The 17779-nt window shown below is 41.3% G+C and overlaps 2 protein-coding genes across 6 annotated transcripts in view; one reads left to right on the top strand and one right to left on the bottom strand.

Moving 5' to 3' along the window:
• Positions 1 to 2183: 2183 nt before the first annotated feature.
• Positions 2184 to 16021, bottom strand: PCED1A (PC-esterase domain containing 1A). Of its 5 annotated transcripts, none has more exons than XM_042469857.1 (8): positions 15998 to 16021; positions 12943 to 13038; positions 11712 to 11791; positions 10008 to 10240; positions 6903 to 7053; positions 5862 to 6108; positions 4226 to 4462; positions 2184 to 3565 (listed from the first exon to the last, which is right to left on the bottom strand). In XM_042469857.1, exons 2-8 carry the CDS (start codon positions 13013 to 13015, stop codon positions 3336 to 3338), a joined length of 1251 nt encoding a protein of 416 aa, XP_042325791.1. In that variant the 5' UTR covers positions 13016 to 13038; positions 15998 to 16021; the 3' UTR covers positions 2184 to 3335. The 5 variants fall into 5 exon arrangements, with proteins under 5 accessions (XP_042325791.1, XP_042325789.1, XP_042325790.1 ...); XM_042469855.1 differs by lacking the exon at positions 15998 to 16021 and adding an exon at positions 15506 to 15648; XM_042469856.1 differs by lacking the exon at positions 15998 to 16021 and adding an exon at positions 15510 to 15634.
• The window catches only part of LOC121931810 (PC-esterase domain-containing protein 1A-like), a 50086-nt gene continuing 45332 nt past the window's right edge, over positions 13026 to 17779 (top strand). The window contains exons 1-2 of the mRNA XM_042469846.1: positions 13026 to 13206; positions 14800 to 14955. The gene's annotated coding sequence lies outside the window, so the exon portion shown is untranslated. The remainder of the gene's footprint in view (positions 13207 to 14799; positions 14956 to 17779) is intronic.

Genomic DNA, 17779 nt, shown 5'->3' with positions numbered 1-17779 from the left:
TGCATCTATACTGTAGAAATAGTGCAGTTTGACACCACTTTTAGGTGCTGTAGCTCCATCCTATAGGATTTTGGGATTTGTAATTTTGCAAGGTCTTTAGCCTGCTCTGCCCTCACCAAGCTACAAATCCCAGGATTTGGTAAGATGGAGCCATGGCAGTTAAAGTGGTGTCCAATTACATTATTTCTGTTGTGCAGATGTACCTCTGGAGGTATGCGGGCCATTTTTTAAGGAGCCGAAGCCACTTTAACAACAAAAAGTGAGTTGAAGTCACTATCCTTGGCTAAAACTGCAAGAGGACATTTTGGAAATGATATCTAGCCAGTATCTATTATCTATTTCTTCTTCGTGGTCTCTGCGAATCCTGATTTTTTTTAAAGTTGCTAAATTGTTTTCTAATATTTGTAATGTTAGTGAACGAATATAATTAATATGCACAATTTTAACTGGAGAGGTAATGTCTGTGTGCTTATCCCTTCTCCCAGTCTTTCATCATTACGGCAACCCTCTGAGGACATTTAGGGGCTTGGGATGAGGAAATATTTGATGCTGTATGCTGGCTATTTGCCATAATAAATGAAATGAAAGGATCTGATGCTGGACTTCCCCAGCTCCAATACCGGTTCTCACCAGTTTTTAAATATTGCACTGTATGTTTACCATAGGGCTGCCTCTATACAGATTTGCAATTCTTGCTTTCTTTTTAAAAATGCATCATGTTAGAAAATGCCTGCTGCGCACTGCTAGTGGTTCATGTTAATAAAACACTGTCTCTAAAAGTGACTTTCTCCCTGCCACCCAATAATAAATTTCCAAGAGTGTTATGAATTTTGTTCAAACAAACAAGCTTCATTTATATACCACTTCATACCGCCTAAGCAGTGTCTATGCTGTTTACAACTGTAAGCTAATTTGCCCCCAACAAATTCTAGCGACCTCGGAAGGATGCAAGTCTAAGTCAAGCTTGAGCCCTTTTGCTGGTCTTGAACTCGCAACCTTGTGGTTTTGAGTGAGTGGCTGCAGTACAGGTGTTTAACCACTGCGCCACCAGGGCTCTTATGTGCTTTGCTTTGAGGAATTAATTCGCCAGTTGGCATACAGTCTGAAAAGGGCAGACTGTTTGCAAGAGCATGCCTTCAAGTCAACTTGTCTCAATTCTCAACAATGGTATGAACAATCGTAACTTTAGTATTTAGTATATCTTGACATTTCAGGATCTTGTCTGGTTCCTTCATAGCTGCCTCCATTGTTCCAGGTCCTGTTCTCTGGAGCAGCAGAAAACAAGCTTACTCCCTCCTCAATATGAAAGCCCTTTAAATATTTAAACAGGTCTGTCATATCTCCTTAACCGTCTCTTCTCCAGGCTAAACATCCCCAGATCCCTAAGGCGTTCCTCATGGTTTCCAGACCCATCACCATTTTACTTGCCCTCCTCTGGAGAGGCTCGCTTCTCAACATCCTTTTTGAACTGTGTTGCCAGAGCTGGATGCAGCATTCCAGGTGAGGCCTGACCAAAGCAGAAAAGCCTGGAACTGTTACTTCCCTTGATCTAGACACTATACCTCTATTGATGCCGCCTAGAATCACATTGGCCTTTTTAGCTGCTGCATCACACTGTTGATTCATGCTCAACTTGTGATCTACTAAGACTCCTAGATCCCTTTCACACCTATAAGTCTCCTTAAGCCAGGTGTCCCCCATCCTATATCGAAGCATTTTATTTTTTCGCTACCTAAGTGCTGTACTTTACATTTCTCCGTGTTGAAAATCATTTTGTTAGCTTTGGACCAGCTTTCCAGTCTATTGACACCTTGATCCTGTCCTCTGGAGTATTAGCTATTCCTTCTAATTTGGTGTCATCTGGAAATTTGATAAGTATGCTCCCAATTCTGTCATCCAGGTCATTGATAAAGATGTTGAATAGCACTGAGCCCAGGACAGAGCCCTGTGGGACCCCACTGGTCACTTCTCTCCAGGATGAAAAGGTGCCATTGTTGAGCACCCTTTGGGTTCGGCCGGTCAAGAATGATGAGGAACTTGTTCCCACTGAGCAGTGACTTGCCTTTCGCATCACCTCACTTTGCTATAAGACTTTGACAGTGCGAAAAGCAGAGAATGGTGTTTTTCTGCCACCTGCAGACTACAAGTGCATAAAGACAAGGAGATTTCTTGATTTAAAGGGTTTTTTTTAATACAGTAATGCCTTTTCAGACAAAAGCTTCACCAAGCTTCTCCAAGTGAAAAAGCTAAAGACAAAAGGAAAAGAACTTTAAAGTAAGATAATAATAAAAGTAAGGCAATTCCCCATTCCTCAAAATTAGGCTTTAATTTGTAAAAACTGGCCTTAAAATGACCACAACTCCAACTGCCAAGGTTGAAACCAGAGACAGCTCCTGTACCTGTAATGATTGGGCAGAAGATGGCTATTCAACAGGTTGCTTGTTACCTGGTGGTGCGACAAACAAAACCTGCTGAAATCTCCTCCTCTGCACGCCTCTTAGAGGCAAAAGAGCCCTCTTGGGTTTTCAATCCGGCAAACCTAACCAATATATAGGAGAACACTTCACCAGCGCTTTCAATAGCTTCTCTTTTAAAATGGATGTTCTAAGAAAGCTCACCCTTCATTGACTCCATGATAAAACACCTTCAAAAACACAAACCGCCAATGCAGCCAGATCCGTTAAACTTGGAAGACATCTGAGTCATGCATGTACCAACAGATAACAAAACATAAATGGGTCAAGTGCGTAGATCACAACTGCCCTGAAGAACAACTACCTGTCATCCACCTCCCATTGTGCTGTGGGGCTTCTTTGCTTCCAAGAAGGAAATTTCAAATAGAAAAACCAGAATCTAAATATCCATCGCACATTCTCAGCCATTCAACAAGGCAGCCAGGTGTGATGAAGAACTCTTGGCACAAATACAGACTCTTGGCACAAATACAATTCCAAAAGGATGACAGGTATTTCCCTCGAAAGTCCCCAAAAGTGGCCTTTAGTGCTATAAACTTCCTAACTAGTCAGGACATTTCCTTCACAGGTTCTGAGCTTCCAAAGCTCAGAGGTCACCCCTGTTTGAAACATTTGGTCACATACTAAAGGTTTAATGCAAACTACAAGACACCAGTAAGCTACCTCCTAGCCCTACAAACCAGCAACAAAGCCTATGGTGGACACGCTCCCTTTCAGTTGCATGCTGACCCAAAGAACCAAAACAACCTTGGTGCAAACAGCAGAGACACCAGGGCATGAACCCACATGGTACAGTCCTCCCCATCTCTCACCCCATCTCACTCCCACAGTAACTTTTCCAAACCCAAGCCCAGTCTAGTTTCAGTAGGGCTCGCAGAAGGCTTCGCGACCCCTCATGTAAGGCGTATGGTCCCTCATGGAGAAGGACCGCCGCCGCATGACAAGACGATGGTGGTGGTCAACAGCACCATGTGCTCTCCTCTTTCGGCGGCTGGGCCCAGGAGGGATGTTTTCTTCATTGTAGGAGGGGTAAGCTGAGAAGATGCTGGGATCGACCCTTTCGAGATGGCAGAAGCGGTCCAGTGCCATAGCTGGGAGAGAAGGAAAGAATCATAGAACCATAGGGTTGGAAGAGGCCTTAAGGGCCATCCAGTCCAACCCCATGCCATGCAGAAAGACAATCCAAGCACCCCCGACAGATGGCTATCCAGCCTCTCCAAAAGTCTCCCCTCCAAAAAAAGAGACTCCACCAGTCTCCAAGGCAGTATATTCTACTGTTGAATAGCTCTTACTGTCACACTCTCCCTAATATTTAAGTGGAATCTCTTTCCTGTAGATTGCATTCACTGCTCCGTGTCCTGGTCTCTGGAGCAGCAGAAAAGTTTGCTCCATCCCCAACAGGACATCCCTTCAAAAACTTAAAGAGGACTATCATATCACCTCATAACCTTCTCTTCTCCAGGTGAAACATTCCCAGCTCCCTAGGACACTCCTCATAGGGAATGTTTTCCAGACTGATCCCCATTTTGGTCACCCTCCTCCAGCTTCTCAGCATCCAAAGGGAAAGGAGGAAGGTTAAAAGTGGGCAAGAGTGTCAATCCAGGTATCATGGAGGTCAGAAATGGGAAAGAGAGAGTTTCAGGAGACAGGTAGACCTAGCTTACATTCCAGGTAGCTCTGAAAGTGAGGAAGCCCAAATCTCAAGAGATTTCAGGAAACAGAGAAAGGTAAAAACTGGCCTACAGATGTACCGTCCAGGTGGAATGGTGGAAGGTGGGAGTCCTCAAAGCTGGTGAATCCAGAGAAAGGTGTGGGTAATCCCCTGTCGGCAGGGATGAAAAGGGAATCATCATGGAATACGGAAGGGGGATTAGGCCTGTGGATGTTGCAATGCTCTGGAAATCTCCAGGAAGGGCCAGGCGGTTGTGGCAGCCGCGCAGGTGGTTGGGGGTTGAAGGACATGGTTGGGTTCTCATCCCACACCGGACCTGTGGAAGCAAAGGAGAGAGTAAAATGGTTTCCAGGCAGCACTCAAGAGAAGTCTTGTCTAGTAAACTTCCATTTGAACTGAGAAGTGAATCTATTCCAGGTTTTAGTCCAAACAGTAGAGATATTTGGGAGCACCTTTCAGTTTAGACTAAAAGGTGGGTTGGATTCACTGTCTCACTGACATGGAGACCCCCAGCTGACAGAGATGACACCTGTCCAGCCTTCACACAAGACATAGCACAGACTTGTCTTTAGCTAAGAGGGCATCTACACTGTAGAAACAATGTACTGTAGTTTTGACATCACTTCCCTGCTACCGAATCCTGGGATTTGTAGTTTTGTGAGGGTACCAGCACTCTTTAGCAGAGAGAGGTAAAGACCCCATAACACTACAAATCCCAGGATTCCACTAGATGGAGCTAAAGCTCCCTGAAGGCTGAATCCACACTGCAGAAATAATCCAGGTTGACATCACTTTAACTGCCATGACTCAATGCTGTGGGATTCTGAAAACTGTAGTTTTGTGAATCATTCAGACTTCTCTATCAGAGAGCTCTGGTACCACAACGAACTACAATTCCCAGACCCTGGTCTCTAGAGTCCTAGTCCAATGCTCAAACCACTATGCCATGGAGGCACTCAACTTCCATTTTAATTGTGCATTGATTTAATGAAGTTGCTTAGTGCCTCACAGCTCCTGACAGCCCCCAAGGTGATATGCAATAGTTTTGTTTTGTTTTTAGGTGTTCCTTAAAAGAAGTTAAAACCTTGGCCGGAATCCTAGTAGTATAAGTTGCTCTATGAAAGTCCTGTGTAGGTTGAGACTCCCTTATCACCGTTCTGAAATATTCCCCAAATATCAAAAAATGTTTCATGTCTGGCTGAGACAGTGACACCTTTTTGCTTTCTGATGGCTCAGTGTGCACACACTTTGTTTTGTGCACAAAATGATTAAAAATATTGCATAAAATTACTTTCACTGTAAACAAAACAAATGATTTTCATGTTTAAACTTCAGCGCCATCCTCAAGAGATATGCAAATATTCCAAAATCCAAATACTGTAACTCCAAAATCCCAAAGGCTTCTGATCCCAAGCATTTCAGATAAGAGAGACCCAGTCTCCAGTTGGACACAAGAATGTGGCAATTTCTTAGCTTGGATAAAAGATGAAATGCCTCTCTTAAGGCTTAGCAACAGAGGGAAAGAAATTTAAATTACCATCTGCTAAAATAGTTCCTCCTCCACTGGAAAGTGGCCTCTGAAAACCTCTCTGGGGAATTGGACCTCAGGGCTCTACCCCATTGGGATAAACAAGACCCAAGCAAAATGGAAGCCACCTGCAACAAAACGTCAGAAGAAGCGAGACCCAACAGGCGACGGGGATCTGACCACTCACCTTCCTGAAGTTTCTTCTCCATGATAAAGACACCCCAGGCGTTTGCCACATGGGACAAGAGCAGATTGGTGATCCTGCGATGCACCACGTTGTTCCAGTGGACGCCGTCCTTCACCCGGTTGCCCAGGTCGAAACGGAAGTGGTAGTGGAGGTCCACCACATCAAAGAGGTGGAAGCCGGCAAGTGTTGCACCGTAGAAGTTGCCCTCAATGATGTCATTGCGCAGGGTCTTGGTCAAGTGCTGGAGCTGAGAGGAAACAGGAATCAGGGGGTAGAAAATACTTCAGGGGAGAAAAGGGGAAGCCACAGGCAGAGTTCCTTGGGGAAAGAGGAAGCAATGGGCAGAGTTCCTTGGCAGAACAGGAAGCAAATTCTGGCAGGAAAGCATTAAACGAATGCGTTCCTGACAAGTTCCTTGGTGGAACGGAACAGGAAGCAATGGGCAGAGTTCCTTGAGAGAACTGCGATGGTGACTTTTTCAAATACAAATTTTTATTAAAGTCTCATTATTACAGAGGGAAAAACCCAGAAAATCCACAAAGACAATAGAAAGGGCGAAAAAGACAAATACACAAAAGAAAACGCTTAACATGACTAATGAATCCCTTCTCCATCCTCCCATCACTGACAGTTACTTAATTTATACATAAAGCTTCTCTTCGTTGAGCTTGACTTAATTATATATACTTTCTTTTCCCATATGCAGAAAAATGAACTCGCTCTTAAATATCAAAAGCAAAAGTTGGACCATCTCCTTTTCTTAAAAGATTCTATAAAAGATTGATATTTGCAAAGGGGTATTGGAAGCAGAAGAGAATCCCAAGCAGGGAAGAGCAGATAGAAAAAGTAAAGGGTGATGCAGTATCAGACATGACAAATTGGAAAAGAGAGAACTCAATCCAAATTTCCCAACAGACTCGGCATAGCCTCTTCTAGAACTGTGATGACTTGTCAGCCCTTTGAATTCTACGGTCCTATGAACTTTGGGTTGATCTACGGTTGTGAAGCTAAATGGCTGGAGCATGATTGCCCCACTCTTACCTCTGGTATGAGGAATCCCCCGCTGACCTTTGGACCCAGAGGCATGGTCATGTTCCAGATGACCAAGCAAGAGGAGGGCAAAACGGCATCCAACCTGTTGAAAGCCACCTCCAGGTTTGTGCGGTATTCCTTCATGGAGGATGGGCCATATCTGCCAAGAGAGAGAAGAATCATCAGGGCTCCTGGGTTGACTCTAGTGCAAGAGTGAGCACCCCTGCAAAGTCCAAGGAGGTCAATTCCCATCCCGTGGGTGACAGCTGAGCCAAAAATGGGTCAGTGTTATGAAGTTCAGGTTTTCCAGGTTATTCTGGAAAGCTTCATGCAGAAGGATTAAAAGTTCCTGCATCTCCCATTTAGAGGTTTTAATGTTGGACTAGAGTTGCATCCACAGTGTAGAAATATTCCAGTTTGACCGTCCTTTAATGGCTCAATGCTGTGGTATCCAGGGATTTGTAGTTTGTTGTGGCTCCAGAGCTCTCTGACAGGGAAGGCTAAGTATCTCACAAAACTACAAATCCCACAGTTCCATAGCATTGGGTTCAAGTGGTGCCAAACTGAATTATTTCTTTCTTTCTATAAAAAACTGTATGTAAAAAGAAAAAAACAAAAACAAAACATATTCATTCAATTTTCATAAGCATTCAAACCACTTATAAGTTTAGCTAGTATAATAATCATCCAAAATCGTTTATGTATATTTAGCACACAAATTATTCAAATCACATTTAAGTTTAACCATAACGTATCAAAACTGGATTATTTCCACAGTGTGGATGCAGTCGAGGACTCTGAAAGAACCAGGGTTCGAATCCCTGCTTAGCCTTTGAAACCAACTGCGTGACTCTGGGCATCTCACACTCTCTCAGCTTCATGAAATAACAATGACAAACCTCCTCTGATGAGCTCCGGACAAAAAGGCCTTAGGAGAGATCCACTTTAGCGGGTACTGTAAGTCAGAAATGACTTGGAAGGCACACAACAACAATAATCTTATCTTACAGAGGGAAAAACCCAGAAAATCCACAAAGACAATAGAAAGGGCGAGCCCTCCCCCCGACCGCCATCTTGAGGGGGAGAGAAGCAGGCCAGCAACAACAGGCCTCCGCCTGCTAAGAAGTCGAGCCCTCCCCCCGACCGCCATCTTGAGGGGGAGAGAAGCAGGCCAGCAACAACAGGCCTCCGCCTGCTAAGAAGACGAGCCCTCCCCCCGACCGCCATCTTGAAGAAGCAGGCCAGCACAACAGGGCCCCTCCGCCTGCTAAGAAGGACGAGGCCCCTCCCCCCGACCGCCATCTGGAGGGGGAGAGAAGCGAGGCACAACAACAGGCCTCCGCCTGCTAAGAAGACGACGCCGCCCCCCCGACCGCCATCCTTGAGGGGGAGAGAGCAGGCCCACAACAGGCCCTCCGACTTCTAGAAGGCGAGCCCTCCCCCCGACCGCACATCTGTGAGGGGAAGAGAAGCAGGCCCAGCAGACAACAGGCCTCCGCCTGCTAAGAAGACAAGCCCTCCTCCTGACCACCATCATGCTTGTCTTTATTGCATGTTGTTCAATGTTTATTGTTTTTTGTAAGGTTGTTTTTATGATGTGTAAGTTTTGTGAACCGCTTTGATCACCTCGGAAAAGCGGTATAAAAATAAAGCATATTATTATTATTATTATTACAGCAAAAATATGACTCCCACATTTTTTTTTTTTTTGCAGCTGGGAATAATGGGGACCTGAAATGGGGGCCTTGGGGCTAGAAATCAGAAGTACCACCAACTAGAAAGAAATAGATGCTTAGGATGCGTAAAATGTATGAAGTGAGAGAGATGGGTTATTTGGCCTATCTAATAATAAATCAGTGAACAAAAGAGAAAAAAGAGTGGCTTCAGAAACAAAACAAGTCCCTGGGAAAAGAAAAGAGAAAGGCAAAGAAAGAGCGGAGGACGACTTTGGAAAATAATGTCAAATTCAAGGAAGACCTTGGAATTCATAAAGAAGGTAATAACTATATTACAAGAATAGTAAACTAAGAAAGGCAATAATGATATATATGAATACAATTAATACCAACTTACAATATAGCTGTAAACCAATATGCAAACACATACAAGAGGAACGGAAGAGAAACATAAAAGATTAAAATAGTTTTCTATGCCACAGAAGGAGTGATATTGTCTTTGCATAAAACTTTATATATTTTAAGTTGTTAATAACACAAAATTGGAGCATGTCAGCAAATGATTGGAGGAAGACCTTGGAACCGACAGGGAAGATAATAGCTATATTATAAGAATAGCATCCCAAGAAAAGTACTGTACTGTAATGATGATATTAATACCAACTTACAACATACTTAGAAGACTAGTGGTCTAGCAAACACATGCAAGAGGAATAGAACAGGAACATAAAAGATTAAAATAGTAATAGAAGGAATAACATTCATCTTTTATAAAACTTTATAATTGGAGGATGTCAGAGAAAAAATTCAAGGTCAATGATGTTTAAGAGACAATTGGTTTTGTAGTTTTTTGTGGGTTTTTCAGGCGATGTGTCCATGTTTATTCCTGATGTTTCGCCAGAGTTTATTCCTCATGCTGTTGAAACGTCAGGAATAAACTCTTCTAGAACATGGACACATAGCCTGAAAAACCCACAGGAAAGCTATGGATGCCGGCCATGAAAGCCTTTGACGTCACATAATTGGTTTTACTTAAATGATGTACTACATGCAAGTTCTTATCAAAAGATTCCTCTTTGTTTGATTTCAATGTGTCTTACATTTTACTTTAACAAATAATAATAATAATAATAATAATAATAATAATAATAATAATAATATAATGGGGCCGCATATGGCCCATGGGGTGCAATTTGCCAATCCTTGCCCTCCCAAATTTTGGTTTCCATGTATTTTTGGACCTCAACCCCCAGAAGCCCCAGCCAGCTTGGCCAACCGTCAGGAATGCTGGGGGCTGAAGTCCAAAACATCTGGAGGACCAAAGTTTGGGAATCACTGCCGTAGAGCATGCCAACCAACCTCTGTGGGATTTCTGAGGGCGCACCATCTTCAAGGATTCCTCTGGAGTTTAATAAATCCTGCACCGAGCATGACTTACCTTGAGACATCCCAGACGCAAGAGTTGAGGATGACTATGTCCGGCTGCAGCCCGGCTTCGAAATCAGCCAGGATGCTTTCGAGGTAAGCTGAGTAGACCCGCGTCACGAAGTAGAAGCGGACAAGATGGTGGCGGCTCCGGTATTGCCGTACCTCCCGGTAATTTGTCCCGTTGTGAAGTCCGTCCAGCACCCCGCCTTCAATTAAGTGGTCATTTTCGAAGCTGGGTTCCCCCTGGATTGGGAGAAGAGAGAAAGAGAAGAGCATTGGCAGAGCTGTGCATGGTGGTCATTATTTTTACTTCTTTTAAAATATGATATGGTATCTGTGCATTTATACACCCTGATTTATGCTCTTACAATATCCAGATTTTATGATTTCCTAATATGGTCTTTCATCTAACATAATACAGTACATTTTTTTTACATATTTTACATAAACTGACATTGTGAAGATAATACAATAAGTATTTTACATGCAAAATTTTTATATATAATGTATGAATGTGATATGTTACCCATTTTGCATCACAATTCTCCAGCACCACATTTCTTCCTATCAGCTTTCTTCACCGTCTGGTTTTCACAACCATAGATAGAAATATGCCTCTGAGGTTCTCCAGGTTTGGAACCAATACACATAAGCTAAAAGTCCTGGCTTAGCCTTCTCATTGCCTCCTACAGTTCAATAAATAGGTAGCCTCTCTGAATGCCCTGCAATTTAGGTAACAATGTCATGGATAATACCAACTTCAGCATTCAAGAATATATCTTTGCACTTCAGGATCTCGTCTTGTTGCTTCATAGCTGCCCTTCCAAGCCCAAGTCTTCTTCTGTTTTCCTGACTACAGTCTCCATATGGACTAATCACTCAGCTAAAATATGGAAAATCTGGAACTATTTCAATGTCTTCAGCATCTGCTTTAAAGTCATGTACATCACCTGCGGCCATTATCTTTGTTTTCTTAATGTTCAGCTGCGCATCTGCATTGCACTTTCTCCCTTGACTTTCTTCAGTAACCGTTCCAAGCCTTTGCTACTTTCTGATAAAAATATGGTGTCATCTGCATGTATTAAATTGTTCAGGTTCCTTCCTCCAATTTTCACACCTTCCAAGTTTAATCTTGCTTTATATATGATACTTTCAGTGTACAAGTTAAACGGGTGAGTAATAAATTGCAGCCTTGCCTGACTGCCTTGCCAATTGGAAACCATCATCATCATCATCTGTATTTATATGCCGCTCTTTAGAAATGCTCTCAGAGCGACTTACAAAATTGTTAATTAGACAGTTCCCAACCTCACGCTTACAATCTAAAAAGATATTCTGTACTAACAGTAGCCTCTTGTCCTGGGCACATCTTATGTATCAAGACCATCAAATGTTGTAGCACACCCATTTCTTTAAGAGCGATCCTTCGTTTTTCATGATCTATATACAATCAAAACCTATGTACCTCTTCCAAAACTGAAAAATCCCAGAATTCCACACTATGCAGCCATGACTGTTAAAGTAGCATTGTGCAAAGGCACAACATGGCATTTTAAGTGTGAAAGGCTCCCAGGTGAACAGGGGCAGCCCTTTTGAGAGTGTCTGGATTGGAGACTGCCTCCCCATACCACCCCATATTCTGGAACTGGCCCCAAAAGCAGACACTGACCCCCCCCCCCCGAGAGACAGAAAGACCCCCTTTGCTTTTTGTTACCTTCGCCTTCATTTGGGAACTGGTGAGCAACGAGTCCGTCTGCAGCAACCGAATGAGATCCTTGTAGACAGACCTCTGGACTGCAAGAGGAAGAAGATAAAACTGAACCACCAGAAAACAAAGGTGTCACTATCACAGCCGCCCTTGAGGTCAATTTGGGATTTTGGAATTCCAGATAAGGGTGATTCAGCCTATAATGTAAGAAAGGAAAAATAAAAGATGTGCGTTATTAGGCCTAATTGCCCAGAAGCCAGAAGGAATCTGGACTGAAGTCAGCGAAGAATGCAAAAAGACACAATGAGGTTTATCACACTGGGGCTGATTTCAACATTAAAGAGAGATTAAAGCTCATTTAAAGCATCCCGCAAACAAAGTGGAAATGGCGACTAACTGCACGAATGATATCACATGGAATTACGCAAATGAAGGGATATTGGAAATGCATTGTTGCTGAAATCCCAAAAGTAAAAAGACGCGCATTGTTGCTTTTTTCTGACCACTTTAATGGCGTGTTTTGTGTGACGTCGTGTGAAATCGTTACACATAATTACGTGATTTTTCTGGGATATTCATGGATAGACTCCCGATCTGCTTTGTGTGATAAACTCTTATTTGTGGAAAAATAAAAGAGGTTAGAAATAGGGTCAGAACCCCGAGTGCAATTGTTCAGCAACTTTTGCACAGAGTTTAAGGCATCTTTACAAATAAACTTTAATCATCATCACTGCAGAATTAATGCAGTTTGTCACCATGGCTCAATGCTATGAAATGCTGCGATTTGTAGTTTTGTGAGATATTCTCTTTTGGAGAGCTCTGGTGCCACAACAAACTACTAGGATCCCATAAAATGGAGCCACAACAGTTAAAGCGGTATCAAACTGCATTGGTTTTGCAGTGTGGCAGCAGCCAAAAAGAACATCTCATCTCATGATGAATCCAAAGTATGACAGCCTCAGTTCAGTCTTTCCTAGGATAAGTAGAAACACTAAGAAAAGATAATTCACCCTTGTGTTTTAAATGATGTTGTTTGTTTGTTAATTGTTGTTGATCCCCGGCTTGATCCATGGAGAGCATTATTATTATTATTATTATTATTATTATTATTATTTTGTAACCCAGGACTCTGGTCTTTTCTCTTTGCAGAGTAACCAAGTAAGGTGGGTTAGAACAATAGAAGGAACCCACACTAATTCCAGCCCCATCCAAAGCCTGTAAAGATGGTCACACTCACTCGAGTCGCCTAAGATGACCACAAATTTGTTGTGCAAGAGCTGGCAGACCTCTTTCGAATTAAAAGTGAGCATATTCTTGCGGCTCTGCAAGTGTCCTGAATAAAGAAAGAAATAAAACCAGCATTTAAACAGAAACCTGAGAAGCGACGTAAAGGAAAGGGGAACCCGAATTCACAACTGGGTTGCAAACGAAGACATCCAAAACACTGAAGAGGCTTAAGAGGAGATAAGGTTGGGGTGACCAGACGTCCTCCTTTTCCTGGGTATGTCCTCCATTGCAACTTTCTGCCCTTTTAGCTTTTATTTAGGAAGGTCCTTCATTTTGCAGTGCCTTGTCCTCCTTTGCAGTTAGGACAGCTGGTCACCCTGGATAAGATTCAGGTCACACTGTTGGACTGAAACTCCCATCATCCCTGCCATAGGGCCATGTAGGCTATGGCTGCTGGGAGTTTTCTTTCTTTCTTTCTTTCTTTGGTGTATTTATACCCCGCTCTTCAGCCACGAAGGCTCTCAGAGCGGCTTACAAATGGATAATCAGACAGTTCCCTGCTCTCAGGCTTGCAACCCCAAAAGTCATCAACAATTTGCAAGCCGCTGCAAGAGCATTTCTGAAGAGTGGGGTATAAATGCAACACATTTAAAAATAAAAATACTTCCATCAAGTACAGTAGTTGAAAATTAGAGGGAAATCCCCCCCCCCCCCCCCCGATCTAAACTACTTCTACAGTACTTGGATTAAAAATAATGACAAGATCAGGGCCCTGTTCCTTGGAAATGGGTAGTTGGAAGTCCCATCAGCCTAGAGAGAAGTGTGGGTTTAATTGCATTTATGGATCTAGTTGCATTTATGGTTTTAACTGCAGTTATGGGTCTAGTTGCATTTAACTGCATTTATGGATCTGATTACATTTATGGGTTTACAGGTAGTTGCATTTAACTGAATTTATTGGTTTGGTTGCATTTATGAGTTTAGTTGTGTTTAATTGCATTAATGGCTTTAGTTGCATTTCATTGCAGTTATGGGTTTAATTGCATTTATGGCTTTTGTTGCATTTAAATGCATTTACAAGTCTAGTTGCATTTATGAGTTTAGTTGCATTTAATTGCATATATGGGTTAAATTGCAATTGTGGGTGGAATTACATTTAATTGTGGTTATGGGTTTAGTTGCATTTGACTGCAATTTTGAGTTGAATTACATTTAATTGCAGTTGTGGGTCTAATTGCATGTATGGGTTTGGTTGCATTTAACTGCATTTATGGGTTTATTTGCATTTAATTGCATTTATGGCTTTGGTTGCATTTAACTGCTTTTATGGTTTTAACTGCATTTATGGGTTTAGTTGCATTTAATTGCATTTATGGCTTTGGTTGCATTTAGCTGCTTTTATGGTTTTAACTGCATGTATGGGTTTAATTGCATTCAAGGGTTTAGTTGCATTTGATTGCATTTATGGCTTGAATTGCATTTCATTGCAGTTACAGATTTAATTGCATTTATGGCTTTAGTTGCATTTGACTGCATTTACGGCCATTCACACTCAATACAGAAAGGGTTGCAAAGCAGACCTTTGCAAAAGTGGCTTTGGCTTCCAACTCCCCACCACAGCACCATGGGCTTTGTAATCCAAAAGAGGGGAAAAGCTCACTTTTCCAAAGCTTGCATAAGGCGTTTTGCCTTCCATCTTCCCTCTTTCTTTGCAACTGTGGAAGTTACTTTTAAATTTTGTATTATGAAGTTTTATATGACAAAACTCCACTGCCCAAAATACAAATCCTAGGGTTTTAAAGGAAGTCATGCAAATATATATATATATATTTCCCCCTTTAATTTTGGGTTTTTTTTTCCCTTGCAGGGAGGGATCCTCTCTTTCCAAGAAACCTACCTTTCTGCAGCTAACGACCAAGTAAGTGCAAAGCAGTGATGGAAGAGCTGCTCCCAGGTTGCCCTATGAAGACTTCCTCTCCCCCTGCTGGCCAGGTGAGGTATAGCAACCAGGGAAGACTGAGTAGTAAGTAGTGCTTTCTTGGACCACCTTTTGTTCAATAACAGTAACACCCAAAATCCCCCCAAAAAGGGACACCTTTGTTTTTGTTGTGGTGTGCCTTTCAAATCATTTTCAATATCATTAGGTTTTTTATGGCAAGATTTGCTCAGATAAGGTTTGCAATTGCCTTCCCCTGAGGCTGAGAGAGTGTGACGTGCATATATGTGTGTACACACACGTATATATACTTCACTGTATTTTACAGTTTCCACTGTTAAGTTTATGTGTTTTCACATGACCCGTTTCTTCAGAGAGGAGGGGTTGTCATTGTCTTCCTCTATTATTATCATTAAGCTTTATTTATATAGCACTGTAAATTTACACATTTGCGCTGTGTGTACAGTCAATTGAAATAGATAAAAGAAACCTGCCTACAGCGCACATTCTACGAAAAATAATTAAATTAAATATAATGCATATTAGCACACGTTAAAATTCAGTAAAATAAGGCGGACAACAAATTACATCTACTGTAATTAATTACATCTAATCTAAGGCTGAGAGAGAGCATGACCTGCCCAGATTTCATGGCTGAGTGGAGATTCGAACCCTGGTCTCCCGAATTCCCAGTCCAAAAGTCATTTCCAGCCCTAAGGCGAGTCTGCCACAGGGTTTTCTTGGCAAGATTTGTTCAGAGGGGTTTGCCTTCTTCTGAGGCTGAGAATATGTGACTTGCCCAGGATCTTTCCAATGGGATTGCATGGCCAGGCCAGGATTCAAACCCTGGTCTCCAGAGTTGTAATCTAATACTCCAGTCACTATAATAAATAATATTAGAGGGAGCCAACGTGGTGCAGACAGTGGTTTGATTATTTGGATTATTTCAGCCTAAGAAGAGGCTCTGCAACAGAGTTAAAGCTGGATCTCTTGGGCATAACTGCAAAAGCATGAGTGGTGTGTCTTTCGGTTTGCATTGCACACACTTCCCAAATCTGCAGGGCCTTTTGGAGTTTTCATCATGCCCAGGCAAATCTTCATTTTTTGGCAGCCTTCCCCACCAACAAACCCTTTTGCTTTCGGTTTCCTTTCTTGGATCATTCTCAGGGCAAGTCTTTTAATAATCTAATCCTTGAGAAATCAGGATGATTAATTCCCTTTAAAAATAAAAACAGGGAAGGAGGGTGCAATTCTACTGTATTTCCTCTTTGCAAGTTTTAAAGGGGCCAGAAAATGTGCATGGACTTTTATATATACTCTATCTGTGTGTGTGTGTGTGTGTATAATATTATATACTTATATACTGTATATTTAAAATATATATATATATATATATATCTTTGCAAAAATTTACACACACATATATATTTGCTAATGTGTGTAAATATATATGTCTGTGTGCATAAAGTTTTGTGTGTGTGTATATATGTGTGTGTGTGTACTGTATAATATATAGAGAGAGAGAAAGAAAAGAATTTGAAGTCAGAGGGGAAAAGGTGGCGAAACCTATTATTATTATTATTATTATTATTATTATTAATAATAATATATAATAAGAAAAGGAAAGACTAAGAAGTCAGGGAAAAGGTGGGGAAAGCTATTATTATATTTATTATTAATAATTATTAAATAATAATAAGAAAACGAATAAAGGTCAGAGGGGAAAAGTGGAGAAACCTATTATTATTAAATAATAATAAAGAAGAAGAAGAAGAAGAAAAGGCATAAGAAGAAGTGGTCAGAGGGAAAAAGGAGGGGAAAATTTATTATTATTATTATTATTATTACTATTAAATAATAAGAATAAGAATAAGAAATCAAAGGGGAAAAGGTGGGGAAACCTACATTATTATTATTAAATAATAAGAAACAAAAGGCTAAGTCAGAGGGTAAAAGTGAGCAAAGCTATTATTATTATTATTATTATTATTATTATTATATACCTTTATTAATATACCCATCTGCCATTTTGAGCAAGGTGATTGAGAGGGCTGTCGCCCTTCAACTGCAAGCCATCTTGGATCAAACTGATTATCTAGACCCATTTCAAACCGGCTTCAGGACAGGATTTGGGATGGAGACTGCCATGGTTGCTCTGGCTGACCATCTTCATCTAGGCATTGACATGTCACGCCAGTGGCATTATATGGAAAACATGGAAATGCGTTTATGAAAACTGGAGGACTTGAAAAATGGATTCATACAGATTTTCCTTCTTGGTATAAAATATTGGAATTTTCAGTAAAAGAAGAAATTTGGCAAGTTAGATTAATGACATTAGAAGGAAAAGAGGATACCGAAATAAACACTGTTTGAGACATTCAGTCTCTTCCATTTAACATGGGAGAAAACTATTGGAAACCGTATTTGATGTCAAAACGTGCAATCTGTATGAATTCCAAGATTGTTAAAAGAAATGAAACAATAGGTATAGAGCGCTGTGAAAAATGGGATACGTATGTCCACAGGAAATAAAACAAATTGAACCCTGTGCTTTGGAATTTTCAGATGGCATTTGTAGATTACAGAGGATGCCAAGGACATTGATCTTTGACAATGGAGTTAGGTTTGGTAGTCTATGTGGAAATATCTCCTACACCGTTTTTTTTTGGTCGGAGGATGGAGAATATCATGACAATGGAGAAATTAAGTGAAATGATAAATGTGACTATATACAAAGTTAGACACACAGGTAAACTTATATATGCAATGGAAAACTAAGAATACTAAAAGCTTATGGTAGATTAGATAAAATTGATTATTGATATTTAACATATGAATAGATTGGAAAAAAATTAAATAAAATCAAGGTTGTTTAAATAATGAACAGATTAGGACACAGTTACAGGAA

This window comes from Sceloporus undulatus, chromosome 5 (assembly GCF_019175285.1).
Source record: "Sceloporus undulatus isolate JIND9_A2432 ecotype Alabama chromosome 5, SceUnd_v1.1, whole genome shotgun sequence".
Taxonomy (NCBI): Eukaryota; Metazoa; Chordata; class Lepidosauria; order Squamata; family Phrynosomatidae; genus Sceloporus; species Sceloporus undulatus.
Note: the sequence above shows the minus strand (reverse complement) of the source record. Positions and strands in the feature narration are given on the sequence as shown.

Coding starts and splice junctions, on each gene's coding strand:
- PCED1A (XM_042469857.1), bottom strand. CDS start 13,015: ATGCTCACTTTTAATTCGAAAGAGGTCTGCCAGCTCTTGCACAACAAA. Junction 10,241..11,711: donor GTTCCCAAATGAAGGCGAAG/GTAACAAAAAGC, acceptor CTCCCAATCCAG/GGGGAACCCAGCTTCGAAAA. Junction 4,463..5,861: donor GGAGAAGAAACTTCAGGAAG/GTGAGTGGTCAG, acceptor TTGCTTCCACAG/GTCCGGTGTGGGATGAGAAC.